Source organism: Balaenoptera musculus, chromosome 20 (genome assembly GCF_009873245.2).
Source record: "Balaenoptera musculus isolate JJ_BM4_2016_0621 chromosome 20, mBalMus1.pri.v3, whole genome shotgun sequence".
Classification (NCBI taxonomy): Eukaryota; Metazoa; Chordata; class Mammalia; order Artiodactyla; family Balaenopteridae; genus Balaenoptera; species Balaenoptera musculus.
Window position 1 is genome coordinate 46,264,873 of NC_045804.1, and position 21,764 is coordinate 46,286,636.

The window sequence follows — 21,764 nt, forward strand, 5'->3', positions numbered from 1 at the left end:
TGTCTAGGATATGACAATCTCACCATTTGCCGATATTCCCGAATCATTTTTAGTTTGTCTTCTCCTCCCTTGTTTTCTTCTTTCTGTTCAATGCTGCTGATTATTCTCCAGGAAGCTCTTCTAGCTCCAATCACATTTTTATATGCAACAGATAGGAGATTTCTTTCTTCAACTGTCAACTCCACATCCATCCCTGCTACTTTCTTCATTGATTCCACCATTTCTATAAGTGAAAAGTAAAATGAGACCGTACAAACTATGTTTTGTTGAAACATCCCTATCACAGTAGATCTTTTTCTGTCAAGCTAATGTAAAACAAAAAACAAATTTTTTAACAAAATAACTTCACAATCATCAAAACTAGTATGAGTAAAAAACTAAAACCATGTAAAAGATAAAGTAAATTAAGAGCCCAGAAAAAACAGGATCTAGAATATAAATTGTATGGAACCAAAATGACTTCATACAGTATCAAGTATAATTCAGTATGGCTTGGAGGCATCTCTCCCATATTAAGAGAACTAGGAGTGCACACCTATCCGTTTCCCAGTAAAAATAATTCAGCTAGCAGTTTAAAACAAAAGTTTTAAATTTACAGGCTCTAAAATGCATTTTCTCTCAAACAAATTATTCCCCAATTAAATACAAATAAACTGAACTTCCCCAAAAAGTAGTCACTGGAGAAAAGGGAATTCATTCATATAGCAAACATATACTGAGCATCTGGTTAGTCACAAACACAAACTTATCTCTGCGTATTTGCAATCCTTCCTCCTTTAGAAGGGCACTGTCCACCACCTATGAATTCATTCATCAGCAAAGTTTTGTATGGTTCTCATTTGTCACCACTAGGTGGCGAGCAAAGAAAGGGGCCCAGATAAACCTTGGGAGATCCCAAGTACAGGAAAAAATAGTTAATAAAACGCACGTGAACGCAAAGGAAGAGCCAAAAACAGCTCAATAAACACTAACTGAATAAATATATTAATGAAAACTATGCCTTTAGAAAAAACTAAATGCCATATTAGCACGTGGCTCTCCAACTTTTACTAAGTCAGAATTTTTGGTGATGAGACCCAAGGATCTGCGTTTTAACAAGCACCCTTAGCATACATTCTAAGCATAAGCATACCTTAAAGTACGATGCAGATGGTGACTTTATGAAACACTGCTTAATGATATGATAAATTATGTGTAATCCCAGGAAATGATATGTTTCCAAAAATTAGCCCTTCAGGAATATCAAGAAATTACATAGTGGGGGGAGTTCCCTGGTGGTGCAGTGGTTAAGAATCCACCTTCCAATGCAGGGGACTCAGGTTCAGCCCCTGGTCGGGGAACTAAGATCCCACATGCTGCGGGGGCAACTAAGCCCGAGTGCCACAACTACTGAGCCGGCAAGCCACAACTAGAGAACCTACATGCCACAACTACTGAGCCCATGCACTCTGGAGCCCACGCACCTCAACTAAAGAAAAGCAAGTGTGCCGCAACGAACAGCCCACGTGCCGCAACAAAAGATCCCACATGCCACAATGAAGATCCCGCATTCTGCAACCAAGACCTGACCCAGCCAAATAAATAAATAAATATTTTTTTAAAAATAGAAGTTAAATAGAAATATTAAGATGGTATGATCTTTAGAAAACAATTCAGTAGTTTCTTAGAGTTCAACACTGTAAGACTAAGCAAGCCCACTCCTAGGTATCACCCAAGAGATACAAATATATATCTTCACAAAGACTTTTTTACATACATGTCCACAGCAACTTTATTCATAATAGCCAAAAGGTGAAAACAACCCAAATGTCCATCCATACAATGGAATACTACTCAAGAATAAAAAAGAATGAACTACTGATGCAAGTAACAACATGGATGAATTTCAAACAACATGATGCTAACTGAAAAAAGCCAAACCAGGGAGGGAGGCTCAAGAGTGAGGGGATATGGGGACATATGTATACTTATAGCTGATTCACTTTGTTGTACAACAGAAACTAACACAACATTGTAAAGCAATTATACTCCCATAAAGACATTAAAAAAAAAAAAAGGAAAAAAGCCAGACCAAAAAGGACTATAATTCCATTTAAATCAAGTTATAGAAAATGCAAAACTATAAAGGCAGAAAGCAAGTAAGTGGTTACCAAGATATGGGGGTGAAGTGAGAGGCTTGTGAGCAAAGGAGTACAAGGGAAATTTGGGGGGTAACAGAATTGTTCTACCGTGGTGGTTACACAACTGAATACATTTATCAAAACAATGAAATTGGTACTTCGCTGGTGGCGCAGTGGTTAAGAATCCGCCTGCCAATGCAGGGGACATGGGTTCGAGTCCTGGTCCAGGAGGATCCCACATGCCATGGAGCGACTAAGCACGCACGCCACAACTACGGAGCCTGCGCTCTAGAGACCGTGAGCCACAACTACTGAAGCCCACGCACCTAGAGCCTGTGCTCTGCAACAAGAGAGGCCACCGCAATGAGAAGCCCACGCACTGCAACGAGGAGTAGGCCCTGCTCGCCGCAACTAGAGAAAGCCCACACGCAGCAACGGAGACCCAACTCAGCCAAAAATAAATTTTTAAAAAAACAATGAATTTTATGTGTATAAGTAGTGTATTATAAATTTTACCTCAATACAGCTGAATTTAACGCAATTCTGAAGCATTAAAAAAACAAATATTAAGGCATATATAAGACCATCTGTGGGAGCCTGAGCACATTCATTTGAAACATCCTTTTTTTTTTTCTAACCACAGCCATGAAAAAAAGGCTAAATTTAGTGGCAGTGGAGTAAAGAGGGTATCATTTCAAGCTCACTGCCATACTAGTTCTCAAAAACTAACAACAAATTAAACATGCCTCAGAAGTGAACCAGTAATTCATCTAAGTTGTTCCAACAACAAAGCAATTTAAAAAGTAACCTAGCTACACCAAAAAAAGACCATAATTCTTTTAAATTGTAGAGCTCTGCAACATTACATATGGAAAAACTTTACCCAAATATCTAATACCACTAAAAGTTTAACAATGGTATGTCTCTGGGTACTATTCCAGATGACAGATTTTTTTCATTTTTCTGTGCTCTAGAAGTTTTCAGCAATGATCATATAATAGTTTTACAATGTGAGGGGAGAAATATATTTTAAATACTCAATGATATTCTACTATCGCAGCTTCAATTAAGTATATAATTCCCTTCACTGAAAAAGCCACGAAACAATGCACAAAAGACTGTGGTACAAATAGAAAAGTAGCAGTTATCTGTTATTATTAAATAACAGCTTTACTGCTCTATAATGCACATACAACTCACCTATTTAAAGCATACAATTCAATGGTTGTTAGTATACTCACAGAATTTGCGCAACCATTACTATAATCGATTTTTCATCATTCGAAAAAGAAAAGCTCCATACACATTAGCAGTCATTCCCCATTTATCCCCAAATCCCTCAGCCCTAGGCAACTACCAATCCACTTTCCATCTCTATGGATTTACCTATTTGGACATTTCATATAAATGGAACTATATAGTATGTTGTCTTCTGTAACTGGCTTCTTTCACTTAGCATGTTTCAAGGTTCAGCCATAGTGCAGCATCTATCGATACTTCATTTACTGAATGTATATAAGTGTTAACCACATTTTACTTATCCATTCATCAGTTAATGGACATTTGAGTTGACTTTCCACTTTTTGGCTATTATGAAAAATGCTACTATGAACATTCATGTAAGTATGCATTCAAATCTCTTGAATATATACTTAAGAAGTGGAACTGTGGGGTCATATGATAACTTTCTGAGCAAGGAGCTGTTGAACTTTTTAACAGGGGCTGCACCATTTTTACATTCCACCAGCAATAGAGGAGGATTCTAATTCCTCCATACTCTCACCAACACGTTTCCTTTTTTTTTTTTTTTTAATAATCATCCTAGTGGGCGTGAAGTGGTTATCTCTGATTTTGATTCGCATTTCCTTGACGGCTAATGATGTTGAGCATCTTTTCATATGCTAACTGGCCATTTGTGTATGCTCTCTGGAAAATACCATTCAGATGTTATGACAATTTTTGAGTTATCTGCCTTTTTATTACGGAGTTGTAGTAGTTACTTTTAAAAGCCAAACTACTCCTCATAGCCCTTTATCTTCAGAATTTCTTCATTCCTGAAGGAACTAGATTAAGGGATAGCAGTAGCCTGAAGCAGAAGAGAAAAGAGCTAAAAGTTCTACAACCAGTGCTTTGTACCAATCTGTACAAATTATGACTATAAAGAAATTCTCATAACACTGGTGTCATCCTTATCCTTTTTTTAACACCAGCAACAGAAACACAATCCTAACTATAATATACCCCAAAAGTATGTGAAAACCCTAATTTATCCAAAACTCTAGACCAGCCACACCCTTAAAACCTCCATCAGCAGAGGACTAACACCAGTTATATTCACATAACCTTCTCAAACACTAGTATTTCATGAAATCATTATTGCAGCAACTATTTTATCAATGCAATCTCAGCATTTCTCAGATGGCGGAAGGCTGTCAAATCTATCTGCAGCAGATATGATCACAATTTATGAACCAGAGAACTGCAACTCATGGTCAAATCACTACTTGTGGATGCGCAGTTTGGTACATGAGTTTTGGGCAATAAAATATAATTTCTGGGACTCTTGATAGTTTGGGGACAACAGGTAGCTGACTGAAAATCACCACTGTTACAGAAACTCTGAAACATAATCCTCACAACTCAAAGGACATCTTAACCAAATACTAAGCTTGTTTTTCATTCCAGGTCATTTCTCCTTCATTGAGTGCTAATAGCCTAGTTAGACATCCATTACATTAAACCAGCTTGCTTCTTTTTGTTACTGACTATCCTGCCAGGAGAGTCAAATGTTTTGCACTCCAACTTTAATTTAGCTTTAGTTCTTGGTTTTTGCTCTTTGAACTATTTACACATTGCTTCGATAAACTCATTCACAAATAAAACACCTCACGGTAGGCACTGTTCCAAATGCTTTGCACCGGAACAGACACTGAATCTGAACAGACCTTTGAGGTAGGTACCAGTATTATCCCCATTTTATAAAAGGAAACTAAAAACTGTGAGGGTGAAACTTGCTCAAAATCACAAATTCAGTGGATTACAACAGGCACTCTGACTCCACAGTCATGCTTTGATTTAATCATATTATCTCAGATTTGAACATTTGAATTCATCTGTATGGGGATCCTTTCGTTTGCTTTTATAAGAATAGATGCAAGATAAATGATTTCAATGACAACAGACATACACGCTTAATACATTAAAATGTGGTTTATTCCTGCTTACATCTTCTTCCCCCTACAAGTTAACCTCCCAGAACATTATCTTCAAAAACCTTAACTGCCAATGCCTAGTAGAGAGCAGATGCTCCCATGCCACTAACAGTAAACAACATCCCAGTAAACTTGATTCTCCCAAGACTGTCCCTGCCAGATGGTAAAACAGGTCTCTGCTGAGGTCCAATAGTCTTAATTTTATAAAGACAGAGTACAAAATCTAAAGGGGGGCCTACAGTTTCTAGTAAGAGCCAGACTCAGGATGGAGGCAAACTGTTCAGAATCAGTCACAGGAAAACAAGCGGGCTCTATACTGGATGATAGGACTCATGTACCTCCTACCAAAGTATACAGGGTCATAACCATAATTTCTCTGAACATGGAAAAAACTGTCTGCCGGCTGTCAGAACACATAATTCTGACTTTAAAGACAAAAAACTGAAAAAGTAACTTGCCTAAAGTCACACAGCTATTAAGTGGTAAAACCAGAATTCGAACCCAGACAATCTAACTTAAGTGCCTGAGCTCCCTCTTAACCACCACATTCAACTAACTTTCCAAGTAGTGTGCTCACAGAAACAAATTCTTAAGTCCAAAAACACTAACGGCAAACACCCCAAGGACAGAAAAGGGCCACAGAATCAAACACTGCCTTAAAAAGGTTCTGTCACTCAAGGTTCTGGAGAGGTCTTGGGTTTGCTTTATGTAAAGATTGATCAGTTGACCCATGACCTTTCCTCTTTGTCTAGGACACTATTCATTCCTCTGGATCAAGTTCTTATTCTGCAAAGCCTTACTGTGCTCTCCAACCCATGTTCATACTCCTTTCTCTGTGTTGAGGATCAGTGTTTTTCTTCCCATCAAATACTACCATCCTAAAAGGGCATTAACTGTGTCTTTATCTCTCTATTCCCAGAAAAGCACAGTATCTAATGATATAAATGGCACACAAACATTTGATGAAAGAATGAAGAACGCAAACTGAACTATGTTAATAGAGATTGAGAAATATATTTTGGTGGGCCTGACTATATCACAGATAAATGAAACCTATTTAAGGATCCCCCCCCCCCAGATAGAACAAGAGATTCTATAGTCCCTTCTCAGCAATTTCAATATGCCCTTTTTCTGCAGCCCATTTTATTTTGTAGAAAATTTAGCTATATCTGTCCCTAAAGAAGTTTCTGAGACCCAAAGAATCATCCTGAAGGTCTGAATTCTGTTCATTAAATACATAAAGGGGAATTTAGTGTAGGTGTCCTATGTTATCAAACTTCAGTTAAATGCCTATAGTACATTCAAATAATATACCCAATTAACAAGACTATGGCATCTTAGGGACTTACGAAGTATCTAGTATTATATGATCTGATCTTGAATTCTGTACATGAAATGACTAAAGAAGACCAAAACTCTTTCATACTACAAAAGTCAAGGCATTTGGGGATATTCTGAGAACTGGGTATACTGTAGTCTAGAAGGCTTACCAATTCATCTGCTATACATTATCAAGAAAAGGCACAAAGAATGTGAAGGGTTATAACTTGTCTTTCATATGGAAAAGTGGCTGGTTGATGTTTAAAAAAAAAAAAAAAAAGGAGAGGGTAGGAAATAAGCCCATCAAAGCAATCTACAACAGAGAATACAAAAGTGCCATTTTAAATAATAACCAGATTTGATTCCCAATCAAGAGCCTCCTAGGGTGCATTTAGAGCAAGACAATCAAGGGGGAAAAAAATCTAGCTCTATCCTTTATTTAAAAGACTAAGATCATCTACCACTTCACACCCATTAGGATGGCCACTATCAAGAAACCAGAAAACAGGTGTTGGCAAGAATGTGGAGAAATTGGACCCCATGCCCTGTTGGTGGGCATGTAAAATGGTACATTTGCTGCGTAAACCAGTATGGTAGTTCCTTGAAAAATTCTGAAAACAGAATTACCATATGACCCAGCAATTCCACTTCTGAGTATATACCAAAAAGAACTGAAAGCAGGATCTTGAACAGATATATCTGGATATTTTCATAGCAGCATTATTCATGATAGCTACAACATGGACGCAATCAAGTGTCCACTGACAGGTGAAGAGATAAGCAAAAGGTAGGTATATACATGCAATGGAATATTAAAAAGGAAATTCTGCAATATGCTACGACATAGACGAACCGTAAGGACATTATACTAAGTGAAAGAAACCAGTCACAAAAACACAAGCATTGCATGATTCCACTTATATGAGATACTTAAATAAGTCATAAAGAAAGTATAATGTTAGTTTCCAGGTGCTAAGGGGACAATGGGAAGTTACTGTTTAATGGATACAGTTTCGGTTTTACAAGATGGAAAGAATCATGGGGATGGATGGTAATGGCTTCACAAAAATGTGAATGTATTTAACACCACTTAACTATACACTAAAAAATGATCAACGTGGTGGGACTTCCCTGGTGCTCCAGTGGTTAAGACTCTGAGCTGGGCTTCCCTGGTGGCGCAGTGGTTGAGAGTCTGCCTGCTAATGCAGGGGACACGGGTTCGAGCCCTGGTCTGGGAAGATCCCACATGCCGCGGAGCAACTGGGCCCGTGAGTCACAATTACTGAGCCTGTGCATCTGGAGCCTGTGCCCCGCAACGGGAGGGGCCGCGATAGTGAGAGGCCCGCGCACCACGATGAAGAGTGGCCCCCGCTTGCCGCAACTAGAGAAAGCCCTCGCATGAAACGAAGACACAACACAGCTAAAATAAATAAATAAATAAAAATAAATTAAAAAAAAAAGACTCTGAGCTCCCAATGCAGGGGACCAGGGTTCAATCCCTGGTCAGTGAACTAGATTTCACATGCCGCAACAAAGATCCCGCATAACACAGCCAACATCTGGCGCAGCCAAATAAATAAATAATTTTTAAAAAATATGTATCACTGTTTAAAAAAAATGATCAACGTGGTAAATTTTGTTATGTGTATTTTCTCACACACACACGATGAACTAAGTAGCTCTGTCCCAAACTCTGTAGTCCCCCCTTCTCAATGAAAAGTAATCCAGATGACAGACATGATGATGATAGTATTGATAAAATCTTCAGTTAAGTAGGGACTGTTGAAAAGAAACTCCTCCAAAGACCCAACATGAGAAGAAACTTAAGACAATAAATTTATTTCTGGCTTGCATGAAGGCAAGCTTCCCAAATCATTATGTCAAATGGAAACAATGCAAAGTTATCTCAGGGGTGATGCAGAACTATCATGGGAAAAGCCAGGGGGAAAAAACCAAGGTACCTCTGTAAATTGTAGAACTCTCTGTAAAATTCACCTTGTTGAAATGATAAAAATCACCTCAGTAAAAATCTCTCTAGACCAATTATTAGTTATCAGGCATGGTTGTTTGAAATTGTTAGTTTGGGATCTATCAGAATATATATATATTTTTTAATTTCTTTTGGATGGGGACCATTTTTAAAGTCTTTATTGAATTTGTTACAGTATTTCTTTTAATATTTATTTATTTATTTGGTTACACCACGTCCTAGTTGCAGCAGGCAGGCTCCTTAGTTGCGACTCATGAGCTCCACAGTTGCAGCATGTGGGCTCCTTAGTTGTGGCATGCATGTGGGATTTAGTTCCCTGACCAGGGATCAAACCCAGGCCCCCTGCGTTGGGAGTGCAGAGTCTTATCCAGTGTGCCACCAGGGAAGTCCCAGTACATACATACATACATATGTGTGGGGGGTGTGTGTGTGTGTGTATTGTTTGCATTGGGTCTTCATTGCTGTCCGCGGGCTTTCTCTAGTTGTGTTGAGCAGGGGCTACTCTTCGTTGCGGTGCACAGGCTCCTCATTGCAGTGGCTTCTCTTATTGTGGAGCACAGGCTCTAGGCGTGCGTGCTTCCGCAGTTGCAGCACACGGGCTCAGCAGTTGCAGCACGCGGGCCCTAGAGTGCACATGCTTCAGTAGTTGTGGCTCGCAGGCTGTAGAGCACAGGCTCCATAGTTGTGGCACACGGGCTTAGCTACTCCGCAGCATGTGGGATCTTCTGGGACCAGGGATCAAACCCGTGTCCCCTGCATTGGCAGGCAGATTCTTAACCACTGCGCCACCAGGGAAGCCCCAGAATATATTTTATATGCATACATCTGGACTGACATATAGAGAAGTCTTTACCCCTCCCCCAAGATATATTAGTATTTATATTAAATGAGAGTACTTCTTCAAAAGAGAAAGATCTATTGTTAAAATAGAAGTGTAAAAACTATACTTTTCAATATAACACCACCATTTTCCCCTCACACTGAGTTTTTCACTTTATCACATGACTATTATCTTAGAGACACTTTACAAAATAACTAAAAACCTCAAATAAGGATAATAATAAAGAGAAAAGAATCACCGTCACAGAAAGCCATTCTGCACTAGAAGAGAACAGCAAAAGGAAGAGAACAAACATCTTGAAGTATTTTCCCAGTTGCTGAAGAAAAAACTTGTTTTTTTTTTTTTCTTTCGGTCGCACCGCACCACATGCGGGATCTCCGACCAGGGATCAACCCCGCACCCCCTGCAGTGAAAGCGTGGAGGCCTAACCACTGGACCACCAGGAAATGCCCCAGTGTCAAAAGTTTAAATTTTGGGAACATTTCCAAACACTGAAAGCTGGGATGTATGAAGGTGAATGTCTCTTGTACCATACACAGAAAAAATATTTGTGTTTTCTGGGTCAAAAGTGGGGAAGATAAGTACAGCAGCAAAGGAAAACCTGATGTTTGCATGGGTTGGGGTAGGGGGGTGGGGGAGTTCCCAAATGAATAAAAAGCAGAAAACCAGACTTGTGCCAGCAACAGTAGAGAATAACTAGATTGAGGACCAAAGGGAGAACTAAAAGGCTTAAGATGAAAGAGCTCAGGCTGGCCAGAGAGCTTAATGTGATGAATATCTCCCTTAAAATCTCAATACTTAGTTCTGAAGAGATATGGTTTAGAAATTAAGGAATGAAAAGAAGGACATCCACCAGAGACTTAGTGTGCACAGAAGGGGGAAGTGTTATGCCCTTTAATGATTCATTCATATTGAGGCATGCCATGAAAGCAAAATGTCCTTCATATAGCATGCACATATTTAACATACCAGCCAAAGGATGATCTTTAGAAAAGCTGGCATATAATTTTGAGACAGCTCTGCCTCCCCTAAGATTCTGGAAAGCAGAGAGGCCTGGATGTAATCTACTTAATATCTCACAATTGAAAGTACAAGAAACAGTAAACACGTTTTCAACCTTTTCTGAATTGTGATTGATAATTCTGTATTCCCAAAGGATAGGACAGGTGAGCTTGGGAACCAAATTATTCACCAAATTTCAGAGCCTTGACACAACAAAGGTTTCTTTCTCACTCAAAAGTTTGTGAGAGTTCACCATCTTGGGGCTGTACAGTTCGGTACTTGAGGCTTCTCTAGTCAAGGAAGCAAGGGAAGAAACAGAAGAATCAGGAAAGGGTTGGTCACTGTCTCTGTTAAGTCCCCTACATACGAACCTTCAAGTTGTGAACTTTCAAAGATACGAACATGCGTTAGCATGTCCAATCACCTAAGTCAGTTCACCTTTCTGGAGTACACTGCCACGTGCATGCAACCTTTACAAGTGGTTGTGCTTTTGTGTACTTTACAGTACTGTATAGAGTACAATAGTATAGTGTCTTTATTTCAAGCTAGATCTGCAAGAGGATGACTTCATTGAACTCCTTGCGTGCAACATGAGGAGCTTACTAATGAAGACCTGATGGAATCGGAGACCCACAGAAAGGACGAAGAGAGACAAAAGAAGTAGTAACTGAAGAATCAAAGAGACTCACAATGTGGGAAATGGCAAGGAGATTTTACTTGAGGAGGCACTTTTAGTTTTTTGAGGCACAGGACCTAAACGTAGAACGGTACTGCAGCAGCCGTTCAGATTGCAATCCAGTCCTACCGTGTCATTTACGACGAGAAAAAAAGAGCTACTACCCAGACATGACTGGATCGTTTTTTCAGTTTTTTCAAGAGGGTAGGTAGAATTGAATCCATCAAGGAACCAGAACCTGTGCCATCAACGTCAGGTGTGAGTGAAATTGCAGCTTGCCCTCTGTCTCCTATTGCTGATGATCCTTCAGCTCTACCATCTCCCACCTCCTCTCCCTCCTCCACTCAGTAACTCTTCTTGCCTGTTCACTCGATGCCAGCCCTTGTATGCCAGCTGTTGTACTGCACTACTGTGCTTTTCAAGGTACTGTTTGTTTTATGTATTATTTCTGTGAAAAGTATTATAAACCTACTACAATACAGTACTATACAGCAAATTGTGTTAGTTGGGTGCCTAGGCTAACTTTGTTGGGCTTAGTAACAAATTGGACTCACAAACGCGCTCTCGGAACAGAACAAGTTCGTATGTAAGGGACTTACGTGTACACAGTTACACATACAATTTCTGCTCACATTTCACTGGCCAAACAGCTCACATGACCCTGCTGTTGCCCAAGTACAAGAAGTTGGAAGAAGGGGGGAGGGCGCACTATAGTGTCTCAATATAGCTTAAAAAAAAAAAAAAAACCCCAATGAAACCACACTAAGATTAAAAAAAAAAAAAAAAAGGCTATCAAACCAGACATTACTTGTAAGATCACAGATACGCATAGGAATTATGGGCAATTAATTAACACAGACCACGAATTTTGTCTATGGTTAATGACAATTGAAGCAACAACTTAAAATGTCCCAAGCTGGACTTTCCTGGTGGCACAGTGGTTAAGAATCCACCTGCCAACGCAGGGGACACGGGTTCGAGCCCTGGTCCAGGAAGATCCCACATGCCGCGGAGCAACTAAGCCCATGTGCCACAACTATTGAAGCCCACATGCCTAGAGCCCGTGCTTCACAACAAGCCACCACAATGACAAGCCCGCCCACCGCAACAAAGAGTAGCCCCCACTCGCCGCAACTAGAGAAAGCCCGCACGCAGCAACAAAGACCCAATGCAGCCAAAAATAAATTAATTTTTAAAAACTCCAAAAAAAAAGAAATAAAAAAAAATAAATAAAATGTCCCAAGCTCGGGCTTCCCTGGTGGCGCAGTGGTTGAGAATCTGCCTGCCAACGCAGGGGACACGGGTTTGAGCCCTGGTCTGGGAAGATCCCACATGCCGCAGAGCAGCTGGGCCCGTGAGCCACAATTACTGAGCCTGCGCGTCTGGAGCCTGCGCTCCGCAACAAGAGAGGCCGCGATAATGAGGCGCGCGCACCGCGATGAAGAGTGGCCCCCACTTGCCGCAACTGGAGAAAGCCCTCGCACAGAAACGAAGACCAAACACAGCCATAAATAAATAAATAAATAAATAAAAATTAAAAAAAAAAAAAAAAAGACTTCAAGTGTTCACTTGGGACCCCTGATAATAATATAAAAAAAAAAAAAAAGTCCCAAGCTAAATTTTGTTCCTGTATTTGATAACAAGAAATATGCAAGTTTGTTGGAGAAAATATTTCCAAGGTACTAAACCTAAGAGGAATTTACCATATGAATCTTCACGTAAAAAGGAAGTCACAGAAAATGTTTGACTAGATTTACACAAGAGAAGCAGTCTTCACTCAGATACTTCTGATCTCATGAAATCAATGAGAGCATTTCTACAGGAAGTTACCTATGTGAATGTCCAGGTGTTATGCTGCTTTCAGATGATCTGATGGACTTAGACAACCTCCAAAAAATGAGTGAAATTATCAGCTAAGCAAAATTTATACAACCACTAAACAATCAATTCATATGGATAACCCAATGACAATCACCATCCTGTCTTACAGATTTCTAAAAGAGTCGTATCTCTTGGTAGCAATGACTTAATATTTAGGAATATACAGGTAAGAACCAAATTTTTTCTAAAACTATGCATTTTCTCTGTCACACTGACGAATACTCCACTGGCACCAATAATTCTGTACCATAAAGCATGGAAAAGAAATTTGATTTGGACAATTTTAAGGGCAGGTATTGTCAGCTAATAAAAGAAATTCAATATGATCCCTACGAAACATGATTTTTGACAGAGCTATACTCTCATAAGCCCATCAGATTAAGCTGGTTACAAAACATTCTCAGAAAACTAACGTGACTTAAATTGGCTGTTGAACATTAAATCCCTGCCAAATTCGACAATTTAGTTTCATCACTAATAATTCACCTGCCTAAGTCTGCACAAAGTTTGTGATGCCATCACTTTAAAATGTTTTTTGCACTTGTATGAGTGTGCTTCCAAATCACTGAGTGCGACAACACAATTTAAGATTTTACATTACTCAAAATTGTGAGTCAATCTATTAAAAAATTCTTAACTGGGAAATCCCCTGGTGGTCCAGTGGTTAAGAGTCAGTGCTTTCACTGCCGAGGGCCCACGTTCAATCCTGGCTGGGGAACTAAGATCCCACAAGCCATGCGGCGCAGCCAAAAAAAATAAATAAAAAAAATTCTTAACTACTTTAATTCCAACAGTAAATAATGTGGAAAGGATCTAAAAATACAGTTAAAAGCTGATGTTTGTAGCTTTAGGAGACTTATATCACATATTTTCCTCGAGAGATAAAAAGCTATAGTAATCACTAGTTATACTTTGTTAAAACCAACAAAATATTGAGATATATCTTACATATATTAATAAGACTTTTTTTTTTAATTTTTATTTATTTATTTATTTATGGCTGTGTTGAGTCTTCGTTTCTGTGCGAGGGCTCTCTCTAGTTGTGGCAAGCGGGGGCCACTCTTCATCGCGGTGCGCGGGCCTCTATCGTGGCCTCTCTTGTTGCGGAGCACAGGCTCCAGACGCGCAGGCTCAGTAATTGTGGCTCACGGGCCTAGCTGCTCTGCGGCATGTGGGATCTTCCCAGACCAGGGCTCTAACCCGTGTCCCCTTCATCAGCAGGCAGATTCTCAACCACTGCGTCACCAGGGAAGCCCCCAAGAAGACTTATTTTAAAACGCAATCTGAGTAAACAGTTTGGCCAAGATTTGGAAGCCACTCCTGGGTTTTGTTTTGTTTTGTTTTTTATTTTTTACTTATTTTTGGCTGTGCTGGGTCTTTGTTGCGGCACATGCAGGCTTTCTCTAGTTGCAGTGTGCGGGCTTCTCATTGCAGTGGCTTCTCCTGTTGTGGAGCATGGGCCCTAAGCACGTGGGCTCAGTAGTTGCGGTGCATGGGGCTCAGTAGTTGCAGTGCACAGGCTCTAGGATGCGCGGGCTTCAGTAGTTGTGGTGCACAGGCTTAGCTGCCCCACAGCACGTGGGATCTTCCCAGACCAGGGATTGAACCCGTATTGCCTGCATTGGCAAGCGGATTCTTAACCACTGTGCCACCAGGGAAGTCCCTGGGATTCTTCTTTAAGCAAAAGTTTAAATGGCTTAAAGTTGACAGAATAAATCTGACATCTAAATACACTTTGTGTTGAGTACTATATGAAATGAACAGGATGCTGACACAAAACAGGAGATCTGGGAAGCCTCTCTAAAGAGGTCTTATATTTTATTCCAGTAACATTTTTACTATTCTTGTCATATCTACATATCACTTGTACTGTTACTAGGTGGACCAAAAGACACACACACTTTGGGAAACGGCATGGTAGGAAACCACATTTATAGCCAGAATGATGCAGATTAGATTTTCATTCTGGCTTAGATATTCACTTACATGCTATTTGACCTATGTCACTTAACCTCTATGAACTTGTTTACTCACCTACAACTTGGAAGATACCCATCACACGAGAGTTAAAATGAGATTGCATCGGTAAACTCCCTGGCACATAATAGGAACTCAACAATATGTTAAAATCCTTTTCTTTGCTTGCCTCTTTTAAGACTTAACAAACAAACAGGAATCCAGGAAGATGTAAGCACTTAGAGAAGTGTTAACACTGTGCTTGAAGCAGTAATAAGCTAAATAAAGAACAGTGAACTTGGTCTTAATGGCATTTACAATGTTGAATCCTTTCCAAATGGTTTTCAATTCACTTTGCTCAGATCCACCACAGGAATCACTAACTATGGAAACTACAGCCTTACAAAATATGTTTCATAAATAGTAAGACTTGAAAGTTGAAATTACTCCTTGATCCATGGGCTGCAGAATGGATGTTGTGTTAGCAGGCATGAAAACAGCATTAATCTCATTGTACATCTCTTATCAGAGCTCTTGGGTGACCAGGTGCATTGTCAATGAGCAGCAATATTTTGAAAGGAATCTTTTTTTCTGAGCAGTAGATCTCAACAGTGGGCTTAAAATATTCAATAAACCATGTTGTAAACAGATGTGCTGTCATCCAGGCTTTGTTGTTCCATTTACAGAGCTCAGAGTAAATTTAGCATAATTTTTAAGGGCCCTAGGATTTTCAGAAATCAATAAATGTGGGGCTTCCCTGGGGGCGCAGTGGTTAAGAATTCGTCTGCCAGTGCAGTGGACATGGGTTCGAGCCCTGGTCTGGGAAGATCCCACATGCCACAGAGCAACTAAGCCCAAGCACCACAACTACTGAGACCACACGCCTACAGCCCGTGCTCCGCAACAAGAGAAGCCGCTGCAATGAGAAGCCCGTGCACCGCAACAAAGAGTAGCCCCCACTCGTCGCAACTACAGAAAGCCCACACGCACCAACAAAGACCCAACGCAGCCAAAAATAAATAAATAAATAAAATAAATTTAAGAAAAAAAATCAATAAATGAGCATTGGCTTCAACTTCAAATCACCAGCTGCATTAGCACCTAATAAGAATGTCAGCCTGTCCTTTGAAGCTTTTAAGCCAGGCCCTGACTTCTCTCTAGCTATGAAAGTCACAGATGGGATCTTTTTCCAGTAGAAGGCTATGAAACATATGCTTGACAATGGCTCTCAAAGTTCCTCCAGGGTCATTCAGTTACAGTTGCCCACAGCGGTAGTTAGCCTGATAATACACCTTTATTGACAATCTGCTGGCCCTCACTCCCCAGCTGATGTTTACTTCCCCAACAAAGTAAATCATTGGCTCCTGAATCTTTGCTTTAGGGTCCACTTCCAGGGAAATTCAAACTAAGACAAAGTTGCAGTTGAAGAACATAGTCTATAATCCTTGCTACAGGAAGTGTAGTCTACAGACCAGGAACATCAGACATCACCTGGGGGCTTAATGAAAAAGGAGAAATCCAAGGCACCATCACAACCCTCCTGTTATAATCTCTACTTAAAGAAGACCTCTGGGGGCTTCCCTGGTGGGGCAGTGGTTAAGAATCCGCCTGCCAATGCAGGGGACACGGGTTCGAGCCCTGGTCTAGGAAGATCCCACATGCTGCGGAGCAACTATGCCCATGCGTCACAGCTACTGAGCCTGCGAGCCACAACTACTGAGCCCACGCACCACAGCTACTGAAGCCCACACACCTATAGCCCGTGCTCTGCAACAAGAGAAGACACCGCAATGAGAAGCCTGCACACCTCAACGAAGAGTAGACCCCGTTCGCCGCAACTAGAGAAAGCCCGCATGCAGCAACAAAGACCCAATGCACCATAAATATATTTTTTTAAAAAACATAATATGAAAATACAGAGGCAGATACAGGGAAAAGCGACAGAAATCAATAAACTACGTAAATGAAGGGAAAAAATAGTAAGAGGTCCACACTCAAAGTATGCAGCACCACTCAAAAATGAGTTAATTGATCCTTTTTTTAAAAAACTGAACAAAAAACTACGCAATATTGCCACAGAATTTCCCATATTCTCCAACTCAGGGTCTCTGGCAATTCACTGCTGAAAAAACAGCTAAGACAGCCTCCAAGAAGGGAGCTCTACAAGGTCATCTAGTCAAATCTAGCTGTTTACCCGGAGATATGTATTAAATTTGAGTACTGATCAAATGCCTTAATTTTTAATAAGCACCCTCAGTGACTTAGTCAGGGCTTTGAGAAACGATCTATTCCCGTGTTTCTCAACCCTGGCTGCACAGTAAAATCCCTTGGGAAGGTTTTCTTCTTTAAAGGTAGACTGACATAGGTGAACAAACCAGACATTTTAAAAGTTTTTATGTTAGTCTGGTTGAAATGGTCCAATTTTTTTGAAAATAAATTTATTTATTTTTGGCTGCGTTGGGTCTTCGTTGCGGAGCACAGGCTCTAAGTATGCAGGCTTCAGTAGTTGTGGTATGCGGGCTCAGTAGTTGTGGCTCGTGGGCTCAGTAGTTGTGGCTCATGGGCTTAGCTGCTCCACAGCATGTGGGATCTTCCCAGACCAGGGATCGAACCCGTGTCTCCTGCATTGGCAGGCAGATTTTTAACCACTGCACCACCAGGGAAGTCCCCAATTTTTGTTTTAAAAAACCTTTTTTATATTCACAATGTTTTGTTGAAGGAAAAAGGCATGTGGCTGAATAACATATATAATGTGATTTCTATGAAAGAATGCAGTACATTATGTGTATATACTATAAATATGTATCTATCTTTAGGACACTTTTTTTTTTACATTAACATCTCTGAAACCCAGATTTCTCTTAGTCAGTGGCATGACATGATGCATTTAGCATTCTTCTGTATTAGTGTGATGCATGTTATATCAATAACATTAGAGTCAGTAAAACAAGGTATGTTTGTGAATACATGCATTGGCACTTGAGCAAAGTTCTAAAAGTATATTCAAACTGTCAACAACAGTTACATCCGGCAGGTTGGAGTAGCTGTCAATATTTTTTACTTGATAGGGCTGTACTTGTTTAACTTTTTTATATTTAATTTTAGCTTCTGTAGTTAAAAAAAAGAATCGGGAAAATTGTGGACTTTCCTGGTGGTCCAGTGGTTAAGAATCCGCCTTCCAATGCAGGGGATGCAGATTCGATCCCTGTTCGGGGGAACTAAGATCTCACATGCCGCAGGGCAACTACAGAGCCCGTGCGCGCCACAACTAGAGAGAAGCCCGTACACTGCAACGAAAGATCCCACATGCCACAACTAAGACCTGACGCAGCCAAATATAAAATAAATATATTTTTTAGAAAAGTGGGAGGGCTTCCCTGGTGGCACAGTGGTTAGGAATCCTCCTGCCAACGCAGGGGACACGGGTTTGAGCCTTGGTCCGGGAAGATACCACATGCCTCGGAGCAACTAAGCCCGTGTGCCACAGCTACTGAGCCTGTGCTCTAGAGCTCACGAGCCACAACTACTGAGCCCATGTGCCACAACTACTGAAGTCCGTGCGCCTAGAGCCCGTGCTCCGCAACAAGAGAAGCCACCGCAATGAGAAACCTGCGCACCACAACGAAGAGTAGCCCCTGCTCGCCGCAACTAGAGAAAGCCCACAAGCAGCAACGAAGACCCAATGCAGCCAAAAATAAATAAATAAGAAATTACAAAGTGGTATTTTCCTTCTACTCAATACTGTTTAATCTATTCCTTTTTTCTATAAATTTATTTATTTATTTATTTATTTATTTATGGCTGTGTTGGGTCTTCATTGCTGCATGTGGGCTTTCTCTACTTGCGGGGAGCAGGGGCTACTCTTTGTTGTGGTGCGCGGGCTTCTTATTGCGGTTGCTTCTCTTGTTGTGGATCACGGGGCCTAGGCGCGCAGGCTTCAGTAGATGCAGCACGCGAGCTCAGTGGTCATGGCTCGCGGGCTCTAGAGCGCGGGCTCAGTAGTTGTAGCACACGGGCTTAGTTGCTCCATGCCATGTGGGATCTTCCCAGACCAGGGCTCAAACCCGTGTCCCCTGCATTGGCAGGAGGATTCTTAACCACTGTGCCCCCAGGGAAGTCCCATAATCTCTCTATTCCTTGATTAAATAAAATAACATGTGAACATCTTCAATGGCCATGTGAAAAAGCCAGGGGGGTTAGGAATAAGCACTAGTTAAGATTTCAAAGCTAGAAACAAAGAATCTCACAATGCATAAGGGGAAAGCAGAAAGACAACAGTAATTTAAAATATAAAACAGTAAGAAAAATTCCACATTAATAAATGGGATTCTACTGGTTACACTTAAGGAACCATATTAATACTACATAATCTAATAAATCCAAACATTTTCTTACAACTGCATTTTACCAACTGTAAAGTATAATACTGAGACCAACTCTCCTCTGGAAAGAACAATGAGGGTAGCAGCCTTGTACATTCTCTTTATCCTGACAACTAGCAAAAAAGGATGAAATTCCATTCATGTTATTCGGGAGAAAAAAACAGTATTTTACGCAGCACCTTTTCTCCAAAATGATCAAAGTATCTGGGGTCCCTATGTCACACAGTTCCAAGAGAAGTTTATCATGCCAAAGTGACCCTGAAAGTGCTGCATTAAAAGAATTGCAAATACAGCAAATTTGAATCCATTATTATGAGAAAAGAAAAAAAAAAAGCAGAGAACAGACCTACAAAGTGAAAATAGGTCAACTCAAGTAAGGTAAGTAAAAAAGCTAAACCAGCCTCTGAGGGAAAGTGTTCGTGCACAGTCCCTCATTAATCCTGGTGCTTCCTTAAAAGCTTGATGCCTTTTGGGGTATACTGAAACCTCATCTTCCAGGCCTTCCAACCACAACTTAACATTACGTTAAATCATATAAAATGATCATTTTTGTAGGTCAAAAATGGCTGAGGGCTTCCCTGGTGGTGCAGTGGTTGAGAATCTGCCTACCAGTGCAGGGGACACGGGTTCGAGCCCTGGTCTGGGAAGATCCCACATGCCGCGGAGCAACTGGGCCCGTGAGCCACAACTACTGAGCCTGCGCGTCTGGAGCCTGTGCTCCGCAATAAGAGAGGCCGACAGTGAGAGGCCCGCGCGCCGCAATGAAGAGTGGCCCCCACTTGCCGCAACTAGAGAAAGCGCTCGCACAGAAACGAAGACCCAACACAGCCATAAATAAATAAAAATAAATAAATAAAGTACCTACTCTGTAGGGTTGTTTTTGAGGATTGAGAGAATGTTAAGCACCTGGAATAGTTTTTAATAAATAGCAGACGGTACTGTTACAGGGTTTTATTATCACAGAGTCAATGAAAATAATTTTTTGAGAAAACTTTTGTTTGTTAATACCACTTAACACTAGTAGTCAATAAAGAAAGAATTTGATATGGGACAGGGACCAGCACCAGGTATAATGCCTTACATTGTACCAAACACCACTGTTGTTACTAATTCAAATTAACTCTTAATTACACATACTAACAGAAAAGTAATTCTAAAAGCATTTACACATTCACTGCAAAATAAGCCCCTTGAACAGACCTTTTGTCTGTTTTGTTTACTGGTGCATCCCAAGTTGTCTAGAACAGTGCCTGGTACATACTCTGAATACTAAGGCTTTTCAAAACACAATAATCTTGACACTCAAATATGTACCATTTTTCTTCTTCATGCACCAGCCTAAACAGAGGAGCCTCTCACTCTAAAATTAACTCATACTTTCCCTTAAAAAAGAGTAAAACAATTTTTAGCCTTGGGAATTCCCTGGTGGTCCAGTGGTTCGGACTCCACGCTTTCACTGCTGAGGGCCCAGGTTCGATCCATAGTTGGGGAACTAAGATAGCACAAGCTGCACAGCCGGCCAAAAAAAAAAAAAAGTCTAGCCTTAAAAAAATTTTAGGGCTTCCCTGGTGGGGCAGTGGTTAAGAATCCGCCTGCCAATGCAGGGGACATGGGTTCAAGCCCTGGTCCAGGAAGATCCCGCATGCCGCGGAGCAACTAAGCCCGTGTGCCGCAACTACTGAGCCTGCGCTCTAGAGCCCGAGAGCCACAACTACTGAGCCCGAGTGCCAGAACTACTGAAGCCCACGTGCCTAGAGCCCATGCTCTGCAACAAGAGAAGCCACTGCAATGAGAAGCCCATGCAGTGCAACGAAGAGTAGCCCCTGCTCGCCACAACTAGAGAAAGCCCGCATGCAGCAACGAAAACCCAATGCAACGAAAAATAAATAAATAAATTTAAAAAGAAAAAAGGAAGAACTACATACCAGGGACTTCCCTGGCAGTCCAATGGTTAGGACTCCGCGCTTCCACTTCAGGGGGCGCAAGTTCCATCCTTGGTCAGGGAACTAAGATCCTGTATGCCACGAGGTGCAGCCAAAAAATCAAGTACTACATACCTCAACGTGGCCAAAGTATAGGTTATACTGCTTGGGAATAAATTTGGACAACCTTCATCCTCTGGATATGCAATTTTACAGATGAGTTAAGATTAAGGATTTTGTTTTGAGAACTAACCTTTATGCAAATGTAACTTGCACACTAAACCCATGAGAATACACTTGCTCAGAATAACTCAAAAAAGGTACGTTATCCTCTAATATGAATGTATATCAACAGCAAAAACATTTACTTCATCTCCGACAATGGGTAAGAGGAAGTTTTCACAATTAATACTACTACCTGATAATTATACTCTGCAGTTTACAAAACCCCACAACTTCATA

The 21,764-nt window shown here is 40.8% G+C and overlaps 1 protein-coding gene across 3 annotated transcripts in view; it reads right to left on the bottom strand.

Moving 5' to 3' along the window:
- Positions 1 to 21,764, bottom strand: part of YWHAE (tyrosine 3-monooxygenase/tryptophan 5-monooxygenase activation protein epsilon) — a 39,595-nt gene that overhangs the window by 11,398 nt on the left and 6,433 nt on the right. For all 3 annotated transcript variants that reach the window (XM_036836922.1, XM_036836920.1, XM_036836919.1), the window contains exon 2: positions 24 to 223. In XM_036836922.1, coding sequence (XP_036692817.1) covers positions 24 to 223 — 200 coding nt within the window. The remainder of the gene's footprint in view (positions 1 to 23; positions 224 to 21,764) is intronic.